The sequence below is a fragment of the Dendrobates tinctorius genome, unplaced genomic scaffold, assembly GCF_039654945.1.
Source record: "Dendrobates tinctorius isolate UK_male_01 unplaced genomic scaffold, ASM3965494v1 ptg000027l, whole genome shotgun sequence".
NCBI lineage: Eukaryota > Metazoa > Chordata > Amphibia > Anura > Dendrobatidae > Dendrobates > Dendrobates tinctorius.
In genome coordinates this window covers 17,722,781-17,748,303 of record NW_027361695.1, presented here as the reverse complement: position 1 = coordinate 17,748,303, position 25,523 = coordinate 17,722,781, and the positions used below count along the sequence as shown (strand labels likewise).

The 25,523-nt window shown below is 43.4% G+C and overlaps 1 protein-coding gene across 1 annotated transcript; it reads right to left on the bottom strand.

The window, feature by feature from the left end:
• Positions 1 to 5,629: 5,629 nt before the first annotated feature.
• LOC141084837 (ficolin-1-like) lies at positions 5,630 to 14,387 on the bottom strand. The gene is made up of 9 exons (XM_073569813.1): positions 14,219 to 14,387; positions 11,666 to 11,779; positions 11,525 to 11,569; positions 10,033 to 10,068; positions 9,500 to 9,538; positions 7,436 to 7,563; positions 7,204 to 7,333; positions 6,983 to 7,117; positions 5,630 to 6,133 (listed from the first exon to the last, which is right to left on the bottom strand). The coding sequence occupies exons 1-9, from the start codon at positions 14,376 to 14,378 to the stop codon at positions 5,886 to 5,888; spliced, it is 1,035 nt and encodes a 344-aa protein (XP_073425914.1). The 5' UTR covers positions 14,379 to 14,387; the 3' UTR covers positions 5,630 to 5,885.
• Between the last annotated feature and the right edge of the window lie 11,136 nt (positions 14,388 to 25,523).

Here is a 25,523-nt window from a genome sequence, read left to right as displayed (position 1 = left end):
CACGGCCTGCGCCCCCAGTGATAAAGATAGGGGACGCAGGACGCATGCAGCGTCATGCGCCGGTAGGCGGAGCTACCGGCGGAGGCGCGGCAGGGGGCGGGGCTTAGCGGCGGCCGTGCGCAGGCCGTCGCTGCGCTCAAAAGCGCTAGTGTGAAACTAGCCTACGTTGTTTTTTGTTTAAGTGGTGAAACAAAATTCCAAAATTTGTTAAAAAAAATGGTGGCATTTTCCAAGACTTGTAGTGTCTTCATTTTTCATGATCTCGGGTGATGGGTTATTTTTTGTGCGCCGAGCTGATGTTTTTATTGATACCATTTTGGTGTAGATACGATCTTTTGATCGTTTTATTGCAATAAATGGTGACCAAAACAATGGAATTCTGGTGCTTTGAATTTTTTTCTCATTATGCCATTTAGCGATCGGGTTAATTCTTTTTTTTTTTTGATAGATCGAGTGATTCTGAATGCAGCGATACCAAATATGTGTATATTTGATTTTTTTATTGTTTTATTTTGAATCGGGCGAAAGGGGGGTGATTTGAACTTTTAAATTTTTTTATAGATTTTTAAAAACATTTTTTTTTTTACTTTCTGCATGCTTCAATAGTCTCTATGGGAGTCTAGAAGCTGCAGTACTTTGATTGCTTCTGCTACTCACAGGCGATGATCACATTGCCTGTGTGTAGCAGAAATACTCACTTGCTATGAGCGCCGACCACGGGGTGGCACTCATAGCAGTCTAGCAATGACAACCATAGAGGTCTGCTTCAGACATCCGAGATCATGTGACGGCGTCATGGACAGGATTAGCGACATGCTTCCAGTAAGCGCGAGTTAAATGCTGCTGTCAGAGATTGACAGTGGCATTTAACTAGTTAACAGCCATGGATGGATCGCGATTCCACCCGCGGCTGTTGCGGGCACATATCAGCTGTATAGATCAGTTGTCATGTGCCTGGAAAGGTGTGGGCTCAGCGACGGAGAACATACCAAACAGGGGGAGTCTGACGTGGGGGTACTATTACTATTATAAGGGGTTAAATAAAATAGTAAATGTTATGCCCACTCTCAAAGTGTTGAAGGAACAGTCACTATATTGAATAATATCAAATAACTGGATCAGTATGATAGTTTTTTTTTAAATTTATTTTGATTATATTCGGCTTACTATGTTTACTATGTTTGTTTTATTTTTGTGCTCATTTGGTAAAATTCATTTTTTTTGCCAGTGCTCTCAGCATTCATACGTGTTTAAGTGCAGGTCTGATCCTGTAATTTATATCACTATGTTTCTTTATTTTTATTCTATATATTTTCATATAAAGAAAAGGAGGGTGATTTGGGTCTACACCCTGCAGTCTCAGGCGTCTGCTGAATGTTCCTTACTGCCAGCGCCCCTCTGACATCTCTTCCTGCCAGGGTAGAAACAAATGGGCGTTGATCTGGGTGTGGCTAGAGGCGTGGCCAAAACTAGCAGCAGTGCGCTCTTTGCGCCACATGATTTGTCCCTCTTCCTGTTCTTCAAAAGTTGGGAGGTATGCATTCTTAATGATGCAGAAATGTTCCAGATCTTGGGGCAGATGTAAAATAGCGCTCGCTAACTTAGCCCACGTATATGTGATAGCACTGAAAAGTCGTATTCAGTAAGTGCTTTGTAATATTATATGCATTCGTTTCGATTTAATATTTTATAATTTGTATATTTTCCATATTTTTACTAATATGTGTAATAATGATTTAGATAAATACAAACATAAAAAGCATTTTTTTTATTTTGTGCAAAATTCATGCCCAATTTTATTCATTTGTTGCATAAAATTTTTAAAGATTTTTTTGAGGACACCACCATCTAGTGTGAAAATCTGCTAAGTAATTCTGCACAAAACAAAAGATGGAAGACGCTGTCCCTAAATCATTAATCGTTTCTTATGCCAATTTTTATGAACGGCGTGTAAGAATAAGATGCATCAAGTTAATTTAAGAGGTGCCGTCCCTAAATGAATTTATCAGTGGCGCTTGCCAAAAATGTTACTCCAGTCAGTGACATTTCTGGAGTATAGAACCACATTTTTAAAGAATACGTCAGGCTGGCATTGTCTCCCCCCATCCCATTGTGGCTCCTTCCCAGCTTTGCTTATTTTGGTGGAGTTTCATGAAGCGTGAAAACACCAAAAGTCGCCAAATTTTTTGTACAACTTTGTGTTACTCAAAAATTTTGGGGTATTTAAACGCCGTAATTCTGGCGTAAACTTCATGATGAATTGGAGTCATGGTGTCCAATTAATCTTTTGTGTGTTTTTTCTTTAGATACTTTTTTTTTGCCATTCGTTGACACTTTTGTTTGTACTAAATTCTTCAAAATGGCTGAGCAACACTAGGGGTGCCCTAGCTCACCCGGTTCCACGGGATATTTCAGATGGCAAAGACGCCGGGGCCTCCGCCCATGCCTTATCTCCTAGAACATCCCTATGTCTGTCCCCTTCCCCCACCCAGGGAAGAGGGGCGCTACTGTGTACCGCAGGTCACCAACTCAACAGACAGGGGGACAAGGACAAGGGTGAACTAAAAACTTCACACACACAAAATATACACTCATATATAACAGAGGTATTCACCAGGGTGTGTAGGGAGGGGGAAGAAAGCAAAACAGGGAAGGATAAGGAATTTCCAAGCGTACAAACCAGACAACAGTCGTTAATAAACTCCTCCAGGTGTCCTTCACACCAGCTTCTCCCGCTCTAAGATCATGCAGCAAGTGCCAACACTGACAATGACTTGGTAATCGAGCCCAGATTTTACAGGGAAAAGGAGTGGCTAACCAAGAACAGCTGAATGTTGGAGTTTTCCAATATGGCCGATTAACCCCGGTTCTGCTGGAGGAAATAGACACATTTATTACACTGGAGAAGTGCTTCTTCTCAGCATAGTAGGAGCAACCAGACGCTGTGGACTTCTGGCTGCGCTCCGTTGCGGTAAACCCATGACAAATAGCCCCTGATCACACAGAAAAGCAGGGCCTTATAATTGCTTGTGAATAGGTTCTTACTCAGTTACAAAGAGGGTGTCTATAATTAGGGCTCGACCCCCTTCTTCTTAGAGCTCATGGTCTTCTCACATCACTCTATTCAACTGCAATAAGGCTACTTTCAGCGCTTGCCACAACTACACTCACAGTCACATCTCCTGTGGTTCCCTGTATGGCACTTTGTGCCTACTGGTAGCATATTCTTCAAAATTACCACATTATCAGCTCCTTTCTGGCATGACTCTCCTCTTCACACTCAGGCAATAGTTTATAGACTCCCTCTGGTTTGGCTACTCCTCAAATCTTGTGGGTGGTGAAACATGACTTCTGGAAGATGCACTCTTCAGAGTCAGGAATAAGCCTCTTTCTTTTTCTTGATTGTGGAAATCCTTTCTCTCTCAGTAATGGTGGTACACCGACTGAAGCTCAGGCAAGGAGAGCTTTTTGTGTTTGTTTGCATCTCTCTCTAAAGCCCTTTGGGTAGTGCACCTTAAGAGTGAAGGCTACTCACCCCTACTTCCTAGCTATTACGCAGTCTCTTCTGTTGGGCAGCACAGCTTTTCCTTCTTCAGTCTGTCTGCTTTCCTCTGACGTTTACAGCTTAGCGGCCTGCTTTCTTTTCCGGTCATATGGCCCACTTCTTCCTATCATGAGGTCTCAGGATCCTCATTTAAATTTATTCACACCCATTAGATTTGTGATTGGTTCTTACGCACACACCCCATTTTTACTCCAGGACTTTTTATTGGTTTCTTTGTATATTTAAACCACCTTCTTTCTCTCTGCCACCACTCCCTGACGAAGGCAAACAGGCCGAAATGCGCATGGGGTTAGGCACGCCATGCCCGGAGAGCGAGACTACACTACTCCTGTAAGCATTTTATTTTTTACTATAATTTTTTATTTATCAATCAGGTTGGTTCTTCTCTCCATTTGTTTCACCATTACACTGCTCCTTTGTCTCACTAGTTTTTGCAGTTTTTTTACTGTGTACACATGTCATGTGCACTAACGTTACTAATTCCGTTTTGTTATTGTGGCTTTGATAATATGTTGCTTGTTGTGACATTTTCACACTATGCACTTTTTCACATTTTATATATATAATTTATATTGTATGATATCTTGTATTGTGTAATTTTTTGCACTTTTTTAATCACCTGGGTCAGGTGGTCTATTTAGGATTCTTTCCCATAACTAATGGTGGCCCTGTAGTGTACTTACTGTATCATTATATGTTTCTAATCATTTCCATTATTATTCCTGATTGTTTATCATTGATAAAATAGAAATTATAGATTTTATATCACTATTTGGATCTTTAGTCGGTGTTTCTTTTTGTTTTTTTTCCTTTGACCCTAGTATCTTTGTGCATTAACTTTTTAAGAACACAGTGGATCGCTCACTTCCAATGAGCAACATCTAAGACTTCTTGACTGTGGGCATTTCTGTCAAATACACCTTAGTAATTTGCTCTTTTGTCGTGTCATTGGCAGCTTGTTTACACTGCTTGATAATCGCTCGTCCCTGATAATTGTGCAATGTATGTGGTTTATATATAGAAGATCAAGGTAATTTGTAAAACTGTAGTATTATGGTGTTTTCTATTATAAACAATGATGATGCAGTAATTTAATTCAGCCACCAGAGGTCACCTTTGAGTAACAGACAGAAAACTCTAGAGACAGGAAATGAAGACTCAGAGACTTTCCCGGGTAAAGGAGAAGAAGGAGCTTGTTGCTGAGACAGAAAGCCAGAGCCTGAAGGATTCTTGGTTGGAAAGTGTGATTCCTAGAAAGCGGCTCCTGTGAGTAAACTGAGAACCGTGACCGGTCACCGACTGTGTAATTAGTTAGGGATAGCTAGATAGAGATCGAAGCATATTCAAGGACACTCTTGTTACTAAGAATTGCATATGAACTGATAAAGACTGTGTGGATTCCTGTGTATCAAGACTCTGGCTGTGAAATATTACTGGAACTGATTGGGAACTTTATCTGCATCTGCAACAGAAGATTTGGTGGCCCAGGAAGCTGTTTAATCTGGTGTTGGACGTCTGTATGACAAGATCAGTTGTTTATTATTGAAGCATATTCTGTGAAGGCGTACGCTCTGAGCACTCACTAAAAAGACAGTGCACTGTGTATATACTGTGTTTATAATGTGATGGTTTAAGTGATTTATCAGGTATATATGTATTTTAAAGGGAAAAAGGGTACCTGCGTCCTATTGTAAATAAGGCGGGAGGCGGAAGTAAGATTGTATTCCTGAGAGAACCACGTGTCACAGTCACGGCAGAATCCTCCCGTATAGGCCTATTACGGATAAGGGAGGGAGTGATATAGTCTTGGGGTAGTCTGATTCCTTTCTGTGAAGCTGGCACTGGGGGTCTCTCAGGCTGCATAATTTGTTCTGTGTGGGTTGTGGTTGTTGTGGCCCATATTTTGTTGAGAGAGAGAGAATTCTGTTATTCTTTGTATCAGTTATAAAGAAAAGTTGGTATACTTTCATATTGTGTTCTGAGTCATTCATAGCAGCGCCATATTCCAATCCCGAGCAACGACCGGCGTACCGGCCGTTAAACAACGGTGACCAGACAGAACAATTCAGTCGGAAACATTTGCATTATATTATACAAAACACATGTGGTTACATATATATCAACAATGTTTCATGAATTTGGGTAATGTCAATTACATTTATCAGTAATTGGCTGCACGTTAGCAAAGACAATTTCTTTTATGTATTGGTGGGCTGAAAATATATGGTGGTCTGAGACCAAACATTGACCGATACTTCTGACTGTCAATGGCTGATTCAATAGGGCTTTTGTCAACCTTAACATAAAGATATCAGACGTGTTAAACAGGCCTGAACTTCATTTCAGTTATTTTATAAGAATAGTGCTGCCCATTTCCACTTTCCCAATTCACTCCATCGGCGTAGCTGGTGTGCTTCCCCCTTAGATACTGTGCATTCAGATTGGAATTATGGCATCCTCCATACCACCAAGCGCCTTTAAACCTTTCTGCGCAATTTTCAGGAAAATCATCATTGTCTCTGTCTTTGGTGGAGAAGGGGCGGTCGTTATGATAAGTGAGAGAGTCACCTGTATAGACGATAGAAAAAGAATTAAAGCCAAGGAAAAATAGTGCAGGTCTGGAAGATGGAAGGAAGCAAGCAAATTGAGGATGTAAAAAATGATAGAATAAGACGTGTTTGGAGTTTTGGAATGCTTACGTGTCATGTGTCACAACAGATACACCTTTTCTTTGGGTGTTTTAGTTCTGTTATCTTTATTTCTGTTGGTTTTTAACAACAGGTGTTTCTCACTTACTCTGTTTGTCTGGCCTATCGCCTTTCAGGTGCAGCTTTAAATACCTTCCCCTACTGGTGTTTCCAACCTCTGCTGTCAGGCAGGGTCAGAAAAGGGCTTTTCTTAGTCTGAACAGAGACCTGTCAGGTTCAGGTATTTGTCTAACAGGTTTGTACGTTATGTGAATTGGCTTTGGCGGTCATAACACTATGTTTGGACTCATTTTTTTTTTGGGGGGGGGGTCTTATAGTTGTGCTGTGGATTTTTGTCGCAATGTTTTGCAGTCTTAGCAAAGTAGAAGTTTCTTTTATCAAAATCACCAGCAAATCATAGACCTAAAGTTGTCAAAATCTGGTAAACAAAATATATATGCCTTTTCATTACTATATCTTATTAGATTGTTGATAACCAATAAGGGATCATTACAATTCTCACAGAGGCCTGAATGTCAAACCCACTTCATTTCTCTAGCACAGGCCCTGATGATAACAGCTCATTGACGGTAGGCTCGGTCAGAGTCCCGAGGCTGGTGGACCTGTTAGATATTCTAGAATAGTGTTCCCTGTGGTTCTCCATGCCACGACCGCGTGACTGCTCTAGAAGCTTTGGATATTGATTTCCTATTAACAGGAAAGACATTACCTGCGTTGCCTCCAGTGAAAGCGCCAATTTGAAGCTTATAATTTTCACCTTCTCCAGACACGGCAAAGGAAGCATAAGATGCAAAACTGATATTATTTTCAAAATCTATCAGATCAACTCGAAATTCATGGGTTCCTGGAAGGTTAAACAAGTAAAAAGTGAATGAATGAAGTTATGGACAGAGGATTCTGGTAGGGAACGGTCAGTGATGGAGTAGGTACCTGAAGAGGTGAGGCGGTGAATATGGTCATTCCCCAGCCAGAACTCACTCAACTGATTACCAAACCCTTGCTTGTAGTCATTCCATTCTCTGAAAAAATTCACGCTGCCATCATTCCGTCTTTGAAAAACCTATCAAAAAGGAGAATTATGTACCGTGTAGCATTAGGGATGGAGTAAGAGCTTCTGTTGAAAGAGTCACTTAGAGGAAGTAAAAGCTGTTTCATCACTCACAATCCATCCTCCACCAACTGTGTCCATGTCACACAAGACTGTAAGGGGATTCTCTCCATCTGGATAAATTGTGTACCAGCCACTGAGGAAATTCCCTTGTTGCCGCAATTCCTTGCAGTTTCGAGAAGCTAGAAGAAAAGGTTTGGCGTGGAAATATAATGAATAAAATGCAATAAAATATTTTTACCAAAAAGTATGGTGAAAACTCTGTGCTGATTTCTTAACTCATCCCCGCCACAGTAATTTTGCATTTCTGCACTTTTGCATCCCTCCTCCATTCTTCGAAGAATTGCACCTGCAGCATCAGTCATATTGGAACCCTTCCCCACACCACACCACCGAGTACAACATGTCTTTACATAATTATCATGCCAGCTTCATTGAACCATCTTCAGTAATACCAACACTGGGGAGAATGCATTTTACACACATTGAATCCAAAGCAAAAAAAATATACAAATACACTGGGGAGTATAAGCCGACCCGAGTATAAGCAGAGGCCCCTAATTTTGCCACAAACAACTGGGAAAAGTTATTGACTCGAGTATAAGCCTAGGATGGGAAATGCAGCAGCTACTGGTAAATTTCAAAAATAAAAATAGATACCAATAAAAGTAAAATTAATTGAGACATCAGTAGGATAAATGTTTTTGAATATCCATATTGAATCAGGAGCCCCATATAATGCTCCTTACAGTTCATGATGGCCCCATAAGATGCTCCATACAAAATACACCCCATATAATGCTACATAAATTTCATAATGGGCTCCATAAGGTGCTCCATTCAAAAATATGCCGCATATAATGCTGCACAAAGGTTAATAATAGCCCCAGAAGATGCTCCATAGAATAATATGCCCCATATAATGCTCCATAAAGGTTAATGGCCCCATAAGATGCTCCATAGATATATATGTCCAATTTGCTGCTGCGATTAAAAAAAATGACATACTCACCTCTCGGTGCTGGAGGCCAGGTGCCGGTGTCCTGAGCAGGCGAGGACTCCGGTGTGCTATGGGGGCCAGGTGCCAGTGTCGCCGCTGGCTGAGGGCCCCGGCACTTGTGATATTCACCTGTCCCCATTCCACCTCCGTGTGCCGCTCTGTCTTCCGGGTCTCTACAGTGACTGTTCAGGCAGAGGGCGTGCACTAACCACGTCATCACACCCTCTGACCTGAACGACACAGCCAGAGGATGCGGAAGACAGAGCTGCGCGCGGCGGTGGAACGGGGTCAGGTGAATATCGCATGGCTCCCCCCGTCCTCCCAGTCATACTCACCCCCTCCTGGTGCCGTCTCTGCAGTCCCTGCTTCTCCGATGGTCTCCAGCATCGGCAGCTCCTTCCAGTGTTCAGCGGTCACATGGTACCGCTCATTAAAGTAATGAATATGCGCCGGGTATTGAGGAAATACCACATATAGCTTACGTGGTATTTCCTGAGGAAGGGGTGGCATTCACCCTGAAACGCGTCGATTAAACCACTATTGAACCTTTACTACGTCTTGGAAATTGATTACTTGGGCAGCACGGACAAAAAAATCCACATCCTTTCCTGCAGTGTACTGTATTGTCTAGGCGGCGACCGACCTGTGGGTCTGCGGTAGCCTATCCTCATTATACCTGCTTTGACCACTTTTTTCCAGGTGAGCAGTTTTATACGTAAAAGTGTTAATTTATCGTTGGATAAGACCCTATTTGCGCTTTGTGCCTCCCTTGCTTTATTTACTAAAGTCATACAATGTGATTTTCTGGATTTTTTTTTAAGATCTCTCACAGGTGAAATGTACCTACAATAAAAAGTACAGACCTCTCCATTCTTTGTAGGTGGGAAAACATGCAAAATCGGCAGTGTATCAAATACTTATTTTCCCCACTGTACCGTGTATATATATATATATATATATATATTTTACTATATTGTAATTAAATGCAGTAAAAAATATCAATTTAATCGATAATTCTTAAAAACAATTCCAAAACATTAGGTGCTATCATTTTACAGATGAAACACACAGAACATAATTTTATATTATTCAAATGCAATGTTTATTTTAGGACCCACCATACGCTGGACTTGAGATGCCTGAATCCCCCTTTTCTCCTAGAAGAAAAAAAATATTGTAAAATGAATGCAGGAGTAGGCGAGAGTGGATAGTAAGGCTATGTGCACACGGTGCAGATTCTGTGCAGTTCTGAAGCAGATTTGGCCCCGCAGAGCTGCAAGTGATGTGCAGTACCATTTAAGGCTATGCAAAACAAAAAACGCTGTGCACATGCTGCAGATTTTTCCACGCAGATTTGGTGCAGATTTAAAACTGCAGCATGTCACTTCTTTTTGCAGTTCTGCAGCAGTTTTTCATCTGCTCCATTATAGAAATCTGCAGGTGAAATCTGCACTAAATCTGCAGATTTTGCAAAATCTGCGCGGAAAGTTCCACAGCAGAATCTGCACCGTGTGCACACAGCCCCTTTGTTCCAGTGTCTGTAGATATACCCTAATGTCAAATTCACAGCTATTTTACTAACTAAATTGCTTGGACTACAGACTCCATAGGAAGATGTTCTCCAGAAGTCAGCCCATGCGGTTCTTCTCACCTTTTTGTCCTGTTAATCCAGGAGCGCCTGCAGGTCCTGTAGTAATAAATAATAAAATGAGTATCGCTGCACCTTCATGTATTAGATGTTGATTGATCAAGAAATATATTGATTTTTCCATTTTTTTGTGTGTTCTATAATAAATGGAGCATAGTGAAATATTATCCATTTTGGCATAATGCGGACGCTGACAACTGTTAGTGCATTTCCTAAAGGGGAAATAAATGGTAAAGCCCCAAAAACCTCATGTAAATGGTGCATTTATTTTCATACTGGGCAAAAGTGGCTACTATGCCAAAATTCTTTATGATTGCAGAAAAATTTCAATCTTGTGGCCTCTTGCGGATTAATTTTTCTAACGAGAATATTCAATTCTAAGACTACTAATTATATATATATATATATATACAGTATATACATACACACACACATACAGACATTTTAGGTATAGATAGATAATGTAGTTGTAGGGAAGGTGACCTGACGGACGGACGGACTAGTCAGAGTGAAGAAGGAAAGGTTTGCACAGTGTAGGTAGGTGTACAGTGGGGAAACAGCTAGGAAAGTGTAGTGGACGTGCAGTACCTTGGGTTGACCATTAGATGGCAGGGAGGAGTGTGAGCAAAGGACTTGACAACGGCTTAGGGCTTTAGAAACCGTTGGTCATGGGGGGCGGGGTTACAGTGACAGGGGACCGGGAGAGCTATAAATACTGAGGGAGGGTTCCAGAAGGTTCCAGTCCCCAGGGGGAGCTCCAGTGACAGGAGGACTGCGACAGTCTGTGCGCTGTGAGGAGAATCTAAACCAGGGGGACTGAGGAGAGAGAACGTCAGGGGGGTGGTCCTGACAGGAAGGACCGCAGAAGGGATGAGGCATTGGGTGTGAGACACCATATTTGACACGACGACTGATCAGTGGAAGCGCTGTTGGTTTACGGGCCTAAGGTGGCCACAGTGACGGACCTGTCAGGAGCGTCGACGAGTGAAGAGGGGACGGTGTACGCACACGCGTCCCCAGTTCAGAGTACGATGTGTGAGAAGCGGCCCTGGAAACAGAGGGCCGTGAGGTAAAGAAAGTGCGGTGTGCTCTGAGGCCGTCAGGCGGACGGCAAGTGAATAATATAATAATAATAATAATCTTTATATAGCGCCAACATATTCCGCAGCGCTTTACAGTTTAACAGTTTCAAAACACAAGTCATAAGTAACAACGCTAACAATACAATAATTAAAGCAAAATAAGACGAAATAAGACGACCCTGCTCGTGAAAGCGTACAATCTAAGTGAAATAAACTTGGACCTGTTGCACCCAGAATCTGCCTCCATCTTGTCTCTGTTTCGTCTCTGCGCGGTAAGAAGAGGGACCACCCCCCCAGCTCGGCCCACCAACCCTACATAGTCTTTTTACAACAGGTGGGGAAACTATCTTTGTGGATATACATACTTTAGAAATTGCCATGACTAGAGAAAACCCATTTATTTAAATGCAAACCTGGTTGTCCTGCAGGTCCGGCTTTCCCAGGGTCTCCTTTAGCTCCTGAAAGAAAGCAATAATTATCTATCGTCACACAGATATCCCAAATACAGTTGTCCCAAAACAATAGGTAAGAAATAGTAGCCCATCCATATTCACCTTTTTCTCCTGATGGACCAGCTTCACCTTTTGGTCCTGAAGGTCCTGGTAGACCTGGACATCCTCGGAGGATGGTCAACTTCTCAGTTTCTCCAATTGCCACATATTTTACTTCTGTAAGCAAGATAATAAAGGATTAAAATGAAGTATATTACATTTGAAATTAATTGTAAAATGTTGCAACTAACCCTTTTTGCTTCGTTTGGAGATGTCATGATTTCATATCTGACTGTGGCCCTGGGACGTTTTGAGTGACAGCTCAGCCGCTCTATGGGATCTGTAGTGTGCTGCACTGTCGATTTTGTGAGTGACAGTCCAGTCATCCAATCTGATCCTGGGGCGTGATGGGTTGTCAGCATTTTGATTGACAGCCATGCTGCTCAAGCTGGTCTAGCCTTCAGGCATTTCCCCAGATGCCTCCCATCTTTAATTATTTGCAAGGTATTTAGCTGGACTGGGTTGCTGTGTGCTGTCCAGTGTCAGTTGTAGCTTTGCTTAGTTAGATGTGTGCTTGCTATTTGTCTGACTTCTTGATCTTTTTGCTGACCTCAGATTTGTTGTGACTATCCCTTTTTTGACAACCTCTAACTTCAGGGGTATCTGAACCCAGACTTAGCCTCTGACTATCCATTTTTTGTACTCCCTTGTCTTGACATACCCTCTTGGCAATTGACTTGGACTGTTCCCTGACAACGCCTCTGTTCTACGAGTCTTCCTGGTATCTGACCTCAGACCTCCTGACTGCCCTGTCTCACGGCTTGTCCATATTATAATCCAAACCATAAATGTTACTTCCATCCCAGCCTTTCATATTTGAAACATAAGAAACTCCAATCCAGCTCTGACCACTGGAGGTTGAGCTAAGGAATCATTAGAGAGCGGCTCAGTCGCTTTCATCAGATTCTATAGCTCTACTTCCAGCGAGCGGAGCTGGATGGAGTTCTTTGCATCTCAGCAAAATGAACAAGATTTGCAAAGGATTTCAACGTGATTTACACTATAATAAACGGATGAAAAAATTAGCTGCTATTTTTAAGAAAATATTCAGAAATTCCAACATGCTGTTGTCACAGTTTCTACATTGACTGTCGCCAGAGAACGTTGTGAGTGACAGCTCAGCCACCCTGTGGGATCTGGAGTGTGCTGGACTGTCAGTTTTGTGAGTGACAGACGAGTTATCCAATCTAATGCAGGGTGTGCTGGGTTGTCAACAGTTTGATTGACATCCTTGCTGCTTTATCAAGTTTATTCTGTGGGTGTTTCCTCAGTTGCCTCCCATCCCTAATCATTTGCAAGGTATTTAGCAGGCTAGCTGCTGGTAGTCTGTGTCAGTTGTAGATTTGCTTTAGGTAGGTGTGTTTACTTGCTCTGTGTCTGAGCGATGTCCGTGATTTTAACAGACCTATGAACCTGTTTGGATATTTTCATCCTTGGCATGGATCAAAAACAGACAAGTCTCCGTAATTTTTTTTTTACGAGCACACAGGCCACAAAAAAAAATCCATTGACCTGTGAATCGCACGATAGACTATGCTGGGTATGGCTTCCATCAGAGAAAAACAAGGACTGAACGCATAGATTAAAAAAAGATGCCTGAATGAGAGTTAAAGGGACCTGTCACCGTGAAGATGGAGCCTAATCTGGCCACGGTCATGTGAATAGCACCTAGAGCACACACGCATTATAGTCTGTGAGCTGCATACATAAAAATGAACATCTGAATAAGATTTCATAGATTATCTCGTGGATTAAAGATCCCATCTTTCTTCCACATTTTCTCTACAGACTTACAAGAGTAGACAAAAAAGTGTACTAAAACAATGCAGAATCAAAGCTATCCTGTAGTAAAAAAAATGCAAAAAAATGCTTCAAATAAAGAGGAAAACGCATAAAAAATACAGGAAAAATACATCATGAAAGGCTGTTATTCCGTATTAGGATAATTGATTGATACAGTCATGTGCGGATTACATGCGGTTTTGATGCAAAAACGCACATCTGTTTTACTTGCAGATTTTCTGCAACCAATACAAGTCTATGGGTAAAATCTGCAGGTAAAACTCAGCAAGTGAAAATGTCACGTTAGGGATGTGAAATGCGCACCGCAGGTCAGTTCTTGTGTTCGGGCTTGCTCGCAGGATCGTGTAACTCAGGCAATGTTTGATTGGACAGCGCTCGGACCAATGTTATATTATGGGGCAGTTGCAGATCTGCGTTTTTTTTTCTGCAGACCAAATCGGACCATGAGCACCCATTCAAGTCTATGGGTGCATGTAAAAATAGAACTGCAGTCGGATGTCATCCAGATGCAAACAATGGAGAAGATGGAGAAATTAAGGTCTCCCTCTACTCCACAGTTGTGCTATGATTCTCTCATCCTATAGAAATGGATCACAGTAAACGGACACTCGGATCAGAGTTTGAGTAAAGTGTCATTTACATAATGGACCCGATTATCAGAACTTGTGTGACCCCGATCTGAAATGTGTAATATCAAGTGTTGTTTTTTTAATTCCTGCCAAGTATCTTAAGCGCCCAAAAGGCATTACTCACCTGGACAAGCGTCCTCAGCACTTCTAATACAGGATACCAGGCAGAGCACCGTGACCACAGAAGTCCACATCGTCACCACACTCACCGTCTGACTTCCAGCTCTCCTACTGCAATGGGTTTTTATCTGCACCCTCTTACACAAAGCCATGTGTTTCCTCATTTACATAATTGTCTCTTGATGATCTTAAAGCGCAGTGATTGTTGCACAATAAAGTCTTTGCTAATAATCGCTAAACAAATATTTGTGGAATATCCGGCATGTCTCAATCCTCTTCCTTTTACTAATTTGTATTAGACAAAGTATTTCGAAACCTTTAGCACACACACGAACGGCTATTCGCCATGTTACTAAATTTCCATTTTTTTTTGTGTTGACATTTAATAAGGAAAATTAATCTAAACACATATCAATCAGAGAGATACAGAAAGAATATCAACTTCTAAATATTTGCCATTCCCATATTACACAACTCATTTTTTTTTTTAGTTTACGCTTTTCAAAATTCCTATCCAAGGACAATGTGTAAGATGATCGCACTGTTAGGACTCGTTCCGTTGTCCTTTTGTCTTGTACGAGTGTTATCCGTGTTTTTCATGGATTGCACTTATACATATAAACCTAAACATTTGGCACTCGTATTTGATTCCAGACATTATTTTTTAATAGTGATGAGCGAATGTGCTGGGATAAGGTGTTAAATGAGCATGCTCGTGTGCTAACCGAGTGTCTTCGGCGTGCTTGTATACTATGTTCTAGTCCCCGTGGCTGCATGTCTCGCGGCTGTTTGACAGCCATTACGCGTGCAGGTATTGCCTGCCAAACAGGCAAAATCGGCAATGCAAGTCTTTGGGTCCGTGAAAAAAATCAGACACATGGGACCGTGTGTTGTCCGTTTTTCAATGACAGGTGGAAAAACTTTCTTTTTTCTCATCAGTGAAAAAAAACTGATGAAACTCTGATGAGACTGTGGTGAAAATCACTAATGAAACTCGGTCCGTTTTTCTTGTATGTACAAAAACCTGACGTCTGAAAGATGTACCGGTGTCATCAGTGTGTCTGTTTTTACCATCAGTGTCATCAGTGTGTCTGTTTTTACCATCAGTGTCATCAGTGTCTGTTTTTACCATCAGTGTCAGTGTTTTTCACAGATGGATAAATGAATTACAAAGCTTCTCCTCTACTTAGCAATGTTAAATAAGACCTGTACACCGATGGCATCCACACCCTGTACATGTTTCCACAGACCCGTACACTTGTATAGGCACCTTTCATTTGCGCTGCTCTCATCCGAGTGCAATCAGGCATCTGCAGACTCAAACAATGGAGAAGATGGAGAGATTAAACTCCATCTTTACCACATCTGCGCTCTGACTCTCACCTTCGAGAGAATCGGATCACAATAAAATGACACTTAGACCTGCTTGATTTGAGAGTCATTCACATAATTGATCCTATTCAGGGGCGGACATACTGCCAGTGCAGCCTCATATCAGCTGCTGAAACATCTTGTCTATCTCTGCCCTCACCTCTCAGTGTTGATCATGTCTCTGGAGGTAGGAAGCAAAGCTCCCAGCCATTTCAGATTCAAAGGGGCTGTCCCGATTTGATGGCTCAGTCTCATTGTCCAGGGCTTCAAATACTCACCTCTCTTCCACATCTTCATCACACCTCCTCCTCAGGGGTGGGATAGAGGGGTAGGTAGGCCCACCTGTGACCACATCTTTCCGTTCAGGGCATCATTTAAATTAATCTATTTCCTTCTTGTCTTGTGATCACCGCAAGACTCAAACCAATGATCTCATGGAGCAGCTCTAGCAATGAGCCACAGTCCACAATGAAGTAGACAGGAGGATCTGGTAATCTTGAGCTGTATCGCAGTTAGTGAACCCAGAAGCAGATTATTCTGTCCCCAGGGCCTGTGGCTGCAAATATGGCTCTGAGATGCTGGATCTCTTCACCTTACTTACAATTGGCGACGGTCGCAGATAGCTCAACTCAGCTGCCGGCACATGTTATGAAGAATCCAGAAGAGACTTTGATTGCTTTAAGAATTCTTGTTGAATGCATACAAACAGCAGCAGGTAAAAAAGACTTTCTTCAGACATGCTGAAAAGCACATGTGCCTCTTATGAAGCCAAGATGGAGAATGAGACACAGGGGGAAGAAGAAAGAAGTGACATCACACCCAGAAGAGGGAGACAGAAGGGACAAACTTGATGGAAAGGGAGGATTTCAGCTATGCAAAACACAGGAACACATAGCAACAGTAAAACAATATGAGAGACTGCAATACAGCATGTGTAATGTACAAGACAGTCTGTAAAATGTCTCATTCATGGGACATAACACAGATTATACTTGTCTACATAGAGATACATTGTATATAGCAGTGTATTTTTATGGATTTGTATTCTACAAACAAAGAAAAAGACGATTTTTTTTTTTGTTCCACTAATACTACTAAAAATATTGAAAACAATTGCAAAAAAGTAATTTTTCCTTTTTGTGAGTCTCTCTGGCATTTGAACCAACAACCTCAATAATTGCAGACAGGAGCTAAAGCTATTGAGCCACAGGTTCTGGTGGTGTCACTGGGAGAATTCTATGCACTTGATCTGTATTACAGCCACTAACCCACACAGGCAGATGATACTGAGACATAGAGATACATTGTATATACCAGTGTGTTTTTACGTCTCTGAATTCTAGCGGAAGAACAAAAAGAGTTGTTTTTCTTCCCTTAAAATGACTAAAAAATAATGAAAAACAATTTCATAAACATCATTTTCACTGCTCTTAAAAAAAATAAAATAAAATAAACATCACAAATCAGCAAATAACACGGACATACAGTATTTGGTGCCCTCTAATTGTAATGAACCTTACAAGTAAGTGATAAGATTATTCATGGGGATCGGTAAATGGTGCAAAAAAAAAAATGGCATGATTGATATTTTTTCTCTACTAAGCCCCATAAAAAGTAGCAAAAATGTAAAACTGAGGCCGCGTTCACACGTAACGTGAATGCTATGTTTTTTCTGCTGCGTATTTTTTCTGCACTTTTTTTTCAGGTGTCCGCACCACACGACGTAATAATCTCCTCTGTTTATTACATGTTTGCTGTGTGTCTTTTATGCGTCTTCCCCCATATTTAATGCGTTTTTGGTGCAGGTGTGAACTTGCATTTTTAATGCTACAGTAAAGCTTTGATTCCACTCTTAAAAATGCAACAGCGTTTTTTTTTTTCTTTTTTAGGCGCCCAGAGGGAGGAGATTTCATGAAATGACATCCAGTTTCCTTGGACATTTAGTGTCCGGCGAATGACTTAGTAGGGAGTGATGAGAGCACCTTACCACGACGCGCGCCGTCGGTCACTGGAGCAAAAGTACCAGTGATTTGCCGGTGACTGTGCAGAAGAACAAAGATGCCAATGTTCATAGAAGGGTGGATAAGGTACGTATAATCGTGCTATTGCAGGGCGCAGGCGCGAGATTCTTGGGCCACCAATACATGTCACAGGGCACTCTGACATTGATGGGAGGGGGCTGGTACGCTAATGAAGACTGGAGGAAGAGTTTCCCTTTAGGCGCCGCATGCCACAGAGCCTGGAAGAAATCATTACCATAAAAAAATAAAAGAACGATTACTGCTGATATAGGCATACAGCTATGACTGTTTTCACCATTGTATCGCCTGTATGCCCATATTAATAGGTTAAAAACATCCCAGGTGGTGACAGATTCACTTTAACTGTCGAAGCAAGTGAATGCAACTTCATGAAAACTGTGCCCCCTGTGGTCTAAAGACGCTGCGGAACTGTGCAGTTTTGAAGGTTTTTTTGTCTCTATGTTGAGTTTTAAAAAAAACATTAAAAAAGTATCCGCAGTTTTTTACTAGTGCAGATTCAAAACTTTTCTGCACTATGAAAGAAACACATTGAAAATGCGGCTTCACATCTGCACCAAAAAGGCATCAAATAAAGGAGAAAAGGCAGCAAAAATGCAAAAATAAGAGAGGATTGTTATTGTGTAGTTTGGTGCGGATCCTGCAGAAAACAACAACACAGTATTTCTGCAAAGTGTGAACACGGCCTTACAGACACAAAGAAACGGATGTCATATAGTGAACTACACAAAGATGAGAAAGTTCTGGCGGCTCCGACTGTGAATGAAGGAACAAAAAATAATCCCCAGGTCCCAACTAAAGATGAGCAGGACGCAGAGATGACGTAGCTCTGCCCTGGCTTATCAAAACATGCGCCAGGGACGCTAGAAGGTAAAAGATTCGAGGCCTCCATCCAGCCGCCGCCAGGTACCACTGATATGGACACTGGATCGGAGTCTTATGAATCAATCCACTCATCTCTAGTCTCAACCATCCTGGATACAGTGGACAGTCCCGGATTAATTATCAGCTGTATCTGCATTGTTTCTCTGTTAGCGGTTTAGACGACACCAGCATTTATAGTGTTAAACCTTCCTCCCTACAGGTCTCAGTGAGACTAAAGAACTCATAACAATGGAGAGACATCTAGTGGCAGAGTTATATTATTACATAACAAATTTCACCCTTATAATCTCAAAGAGTGACATACTGACACCTAGTGGTGAAAGGTATAATTACACTCTGAAACTGCTCCATACTACTCCAGTGTAATGGAGTTTCTTTACCACCAGCTTACCACTGCTAGCTTTCGTTTTTACGCTTTTGTTCTTTTCTTTCCTCCTTCAATTTCAACAGCCATAGCATATCCTTTCCATAACTTAAAAAAAAAAAAAAAGTTCAACGACATTTTCTGAGACCTGTAATTTTTTTCTTTTTTTTTTTTTTACTTTTAACATAGTAATATAGTTAGTAAGGCCGAAAAAAGACATTTGTCCATCCAGTTCAGCCTATAAAATTCTGTCAGAATAAATCCCCAGATCTACGTCCTTCTAAAGAACCTAACAATAACTGTAAGATACAATATTGTTACGCTCCAGGAAGACATCCAGGCCTCTCTTGAACCCTTCAACTGAGTTTGCCATCACCACCTCCTCAGGCAGGGAATTCGAGATTCTCACTGCCCTAACAGTAAAGAATCCTCTTCTATGTTGGTGGAAAAACCTTTTCTCCTCCAGACGCAGAGAATGCCCCCTTGTGACCGTCACCTTCCTTGGTATAAACAGATCCTCGGAGAGATATTTGTATTGTCCCCTTATATACTTATACATGGTTATTAGATCGCGCCTCAATCGTCTTTTTTCTAGACTAAATAATCCTAATTTTGCTAATCTCTCTGGGTATTGTAGTTCCCCCCTCCTTTGTACCCACTCTAGTTCCATTATATCCTTCATGAGCACCGGTGCCCAAAACTGTACACAGTACTCCATGTGCGGTCTAACCAGAGATTTGTACAGAGGCAGTATAATGCTCTCATCATGTGTATCCAGACCTCTTTTAATGCACCCCATGATCCTGTTTGCCTTGGCAGCCGCTGCCTGGCACTGGCTGCTCCAGGTAAGTTTATCATTAACTATGATCCCCAAGTCCTTCTCCATGTCAGATTTACCCAGTGGTTTACCGTTCAGTGTTTAATGGTGATATTGATTCCTTCTTCCCATGCGTATAACCTTACATTTATCATTGTTAAACTGCATCTGCCACCTTTCGGCCCAAGTTCCCAACTTATCCAGATCCATCTGTAGCAGAATACTATCTTCACTTGTATTGACTGCTTTACATGGTTTTGTATCATCTGCAAATATCGATATTTTACTGTGCAAACCTTCTACCAGATCCTTAATAAATATGTTGAAGAGAAGAGGTCCCAACACCGACCCCTGCGGTCCCCACTGGTCACAGTGACCCAGTTAGAGAATATACCATTTATAACCACACTCTGCTTTCTATCACTAAGCCAGTTACTTACCCATTTACATACATTTTCCCCCAGACCCTGCATTCTCATTTTGTGTACCAACCTCTTGTGTGGCACGGTATCAAATGCTTTGGAAAAATCAAGATATACCACATCCAATGACTCACCTTGGTCCAGTCTATAGATTACCTCTTCATAAAAACTGATTAGATTGGTGTGACAGGAGCGATTCCTCATAAACCATGCTGATATGGCGTTAAACAGTTATTCTCATTGAGATAATCCAGAATAACATCCCTCAGAAACCCTTCACATATCTCACCGACAATAGAGGTTAGACTTACCGGCCTATAATTTCCAGGTTCACTTTTAGAGCCCTTTTTGAATATTGGTACCACATTTGCTATGCGCCAGTCCTGTGGAACAGACCCCGTCGCTATAGAGTCTCTAAATATAAGAAATAATGGTTTGTCTATTACATTACTTAGTTCTCTTACTACTCGTGGGTGTATGCCATCCCGACCCGGAGATTTATCTATTTTAATCTTATTTAGCCGGTTTCGCACCTCTTCTTGGGTTAGATTGGTGACCCTTAATGTAGGGTTTTCATTGTCTCTCGGCATTTCACCTAGCATTTCAATTTCCACCGTGAATACCGTGGAGAAGAAGGTGTGTAATATATTAGCTTTTTCCTCATCCTCTACAACCATTCTTTCCTCACAATTTTTTAATGGGCTGTGAGAATCATGTGGGAATAGTGGATGAGGGCAGGTATATCTCGCCCAGATTCCTTTCCTATGTGGCCTAGTCTGGTCAGTATCGCACCTGCTTACTAATGGATAATGGGAGGTGGATATAAAAGGATGCCAGGTGGTTGTGTGAGTGTCTCAGCCTGGGAACACAGAGAGCCTGTCTGTGTGAGAGACACACGTGAGTGGAAGCAGTGCCCACTGCAACTGTGGTTTGGCTGGACGGGAGAAGCCCGCCAGTTGGTAGTTAGGTTGTCCATTGTTTAGTTAGTGCCGGACAGGCAAGGATTTGTTTTATGTTTTATTTCTTTATGCATTGCTTTCACCGTTAATAAACCTGACCCAGGGTCAGTTATACCCGAATCCCAGCTCTGCGCCTGAGTTTTATGCTGAACGCACGTGACCTTTGACCCCAGCAAAGGCGATCCCGGAGTGTTTTATCACATTGTGGTGGAGAACGCAGGCATCACGTTGCAAGCATGAGCATGGAGGACGTGGTGAAAGTGCTGGTACAGTCCACCGCCGTCCAGCAAGAAGCTAATCGGGTGATGATGGCCCAGCTGAAGGAGTTGGTGGACATGACAGTTACCGATCGTTCGCTTCTCCAGCAGGTGGCGCAGCGCTTGGCAAGCTTACCTGAGCTTAACCTGGAAGCCGAGTCGAGAGTGATTCACGTGAGTCGGTACTGGCAGAAAATGACGTCCGAAGATGACGCCGAGGCATACCTGACCACGTTTGAACGGACGGCGGTGCGAGAAAAATGGCCGAAGGCACGATGGGCCCGCCTGATTGCCCCGTTTCTTTCCGGTGAGGCCCAAAAGGCTTATTATGACTTAGAGCCTGAAGCTGCGCTGGACTTTGACAAACTGAAAGCCGAGATCTTGGCCCGGCTGGGAGTGACGACCGCTGTCCGTGCACAGAGAGTGCATCAATGGACTTATCAGCCGGATAAACCACCGCGGTCACAGATGTTCGACCTGATCCACGTGACGAAGAAGTGGCTACAACCCGAGGTGTTGACAGCGCCAGAGATAATCCAGAGAGTCGTCATGGACAAGTACCTGAGAGCTCTACCGCCAGCCCTGAGGAAGTGGGTAAGCCATGGAAATCCTACGACGGCAGATCAACTGGTGGATCTGGTTGAACGTTACTCCGTGGCGGAAGGACTCCGAGACGACGCTACCCCACCTCGTTCTTCATCATCTCCACGTGGAACCGGTAAGACTGTTCCAGGGAGTAGGGGAGATGGAAAAATCCCTAAGACAGTGGGGGAGGAAAACGGGACTGCCCGCACGGCGAGGCCGAGAGTAATGAACTATGGTCTAAGCAAGGGGCCCGTTAGGTGTTTCCGCTGCCAAGAGATGGGACATATTGCTGCGAACTGTCCGGTCACTACTGAACCCATGCAGTGCGACGTCACAGACTCTAAAAACCGCATGTCTATGGTTGCACGGGTAGTGAGTGTGAATGCCGGTCAAAAGGATGTGGAAAAACACTTGTGTGATTTAACTGTTGATGGCAAAAATGTGGTGGCATTGTTAGACTCGGGAAGTGTGGTGACTCTGGTGAAGGCCAGTCTGGTGTCAGCCCCGACTGGACCATCAGACAAATTTTCTGTAACGTGTGTGCATGGAGACACCTGTTCGTACCTCACCACGGTCATATGCATTACTACTTCCTATGGGTCTGTGCAACATAAAGTGGGACTCGTCCCAGCGTTATTGCATGATGTTATCCTGGGCCGGGATTTTCCCCACTTCTGGCAATTGTGGGAGAATCAGTTGATGCCCTCGGGTAATAGTGTACATGATTCTTCTCCCAGGGAGCGTGTGGGTCCCGAACCCCTGGAAGAGGTCTCCCCGGAAGACTCGGGGGAAGAGTCTGCGGGAAATGACCTGCAGTTCCCGTTTTCAGTCATGGCGGGTGATAATGAGGAGACCGGGGAAGAGGAGGAGGCTGACAGCCATCCACCTCCCCGTTTGCCGGATTTAGAAGTTCAGAAAGATGACTTCCAAAGCGAGCAAATAAAGGATCCTACCCTTTCTCAGGCTAGGACAAATGTAAAAGTGATAAATGGGGTACCCGTAGAACCTGGCTCTAGGCTGGCATATCCTTACATGGTTCTGGAGAATGATTTACTCTATCAGATAGAGAAAAAGGGGGAAGATACGGTGCAACTATTAGTCGTGCCAAAACCCTACCGGCGGCAGGTGCTGGACCTGGCCCACGGACATGTGATGGGAGGTCACCTGGGAGTCCAGAAAACCACCGAAAGGATATTACACTGTTTTGTTTGGCCAGGCATGCATCATGATATTCGTGTATATTGCGAGTCTTGTCCTGACTGCCAAGCCTCTGCACCTAAGCCCCGGTTCTGTAGCCCTTTGGTACCCCTACCTATTATTGAAGTCCCGTTTGAGAGGATTGGGATGGATTTAGTTGGGCCCCTTCCACAGTCTGCACGTGGACACCAACATATCCTGGTCATCTTGGATTATGCCACTCGTTACCCGGAGGCCATCCCTTTGCGTAACACGGCCACCAAGACGATTGCCAAGGAGCTGGTGCATGTGTTTAGTCGGGTCGGTATACCAAAACAGATACTCACCGACCAGGGGACCCCCTTTATGTCCAGGATAATGAAGGAGCTCTGCCGATTGTTACAAATCGAACCGTTACGCCCATCCGTGTATCACCCTCAAACAGACGGGTTGGTTGAACGGTTCAATAAAACTCTGAAGCAGATGCTGAGAAAGGTGATAGACAAGGATGGGAAGAACTGGGACTATTTACTTCCGTATTTGCTTTTTGCCATCAGGGAAGTACCCCAGTCTTCCACGGGATTCTCGCCTTTCGAGTTATTGTACGCCCGACGTCCTCGCGGACTGTTAGACGTTGCAAAAGAAACCTGGGAGGGTCAGGTCACTCCATTTAAAACAGTGATAGATCACGTCACACAAATGCAGGACCGTAATGCGGCTGTTATGCCTATCGTCAAAGAACACATGATACAGGCTCAAGGAGCCCAAAAAAGAATCTATGATAGGGGCGCCAAGATCCGTACGTTTGCACCCGGAGATAGGGTGTTGATCCTGGTCCCCACGGTGGACAGTAAGTTCCTGGCAAAGTGGCAGGGCCCCTTTGAGATCAAGGAAAGAGTTGGTGAAGTAAATTACAAAGTATACCAGGCAGGTAAACGGAAACCTGAACAGATTTATCATGTAAATCTGATAAAGCCCTGGAAGGATCGGTCTGCCTTGTCAGCGGAGCTGGCCCGTCCTGTCTGCTCGCATACCGTACCGGAGGTACGGGTTGCAGAGACTCTCTCGGAGCGGCAAAAGACGGAAGTCAGGCAGTTTCTACTTCACAACCAAAAGTTTTTCTCAGAAAAACCCGGGCAGACTATGCTAATGAAACATGACATCATAACGGAACCTGGTGTCACCGTTCACGTAAAGCCCTACCGAATCCCGGAAGCGCGCCGTGAAGCCGTGTCCCGAGAAGTGAAGGCAATGTTAGAGTTAGGAGTCATTGAGGAATCGCACAGTGCGTGGTCCAGCCCGATTGTGCTAATTCCTAAACCGGACGGCACCATCCGGTTCTGCAATGACTTCAGGAAACTGAATGCGGTCTCAAAATTTGATGCCTACCCCATGCCCCGGGTCGACGAGTTAATAGATCGGTTAGTAAAAGCCCGGTATATTACGACCCTAGACCTAACAAAGGGGTATTGGCAGATCCCTCTGGTGGAGGCTGCCAGAGAAAAGACGGCATTTGCTACGCCGGAAGGTTTATTTCAGTATGTGTATATGCCGTTTGGACTGCACGGGGCACCGGCGACCTTCCAGAGACTGATGGATCGAGTCTTGAGGCCACATAGGCGGTACGCTTCGGCCTATTTGGATGACATTGTCATTTACAGCTTGGACTGGGAGACTCATCTCCAGAAAGTACAAGCTGTGATTGACGACCTGTGGGAGGCAGGTCTAACCGCAAACCCCAAGAAATGTCACATTGGGCTAGAAGAAGCCCGGTATTTGGGGTATGTAATTGGGAGGGGTGTTGTTAAACCCCAGGTTGATAAGATTCAGGCGGTTCAGGACTGGCCACAACCTGTCAACAAGAAGCAGGTGCAAGCCTTCCTGGGGATCGCCGGTTATTATCACCGGTTCATACCCAATTTTGCAGCCATCGCTACCCCCCTGACGGATCTTACAAAAGGGAAAGACTCCGTCATGATTAAATGGAGCTTAGCGGCTGAAGAAGCCTTCCATAGCCTAAAACGGGCACTTTGCTCTCAGCCCGTACTGGTGACTCCGGACTTCCGGAGCGAGTTTGTGGTACAAACGGATGCCTCTGATACCGGTATCGGGGCCGTACTCTCACAAGTGAGGGACGGAGTGGAACACCCAGTCCTCTATCTCAGCAGGAAGCTGAATAAACACGAGCAAAGGTATGCAGTCGTAGAAAAAGAGTGCCTCGCCATTAAGTGGGCTCTAGAGGCCCTCAAATATTACCTGGTGGGCCGAAAGTTCAGGCTGATCACTGACCATGCCCCTCTCAAGTGGATGCACTTGAACAAGGAACAGAATAGCCGGGTGACCCGGTGGTTCCTTGCCCTGCAGGCCTACACTTTTACGGTGGAGCACCGCCCAGGGGTACAGATGGGAAATGCAGATGCCCTGTCCCGAGTGC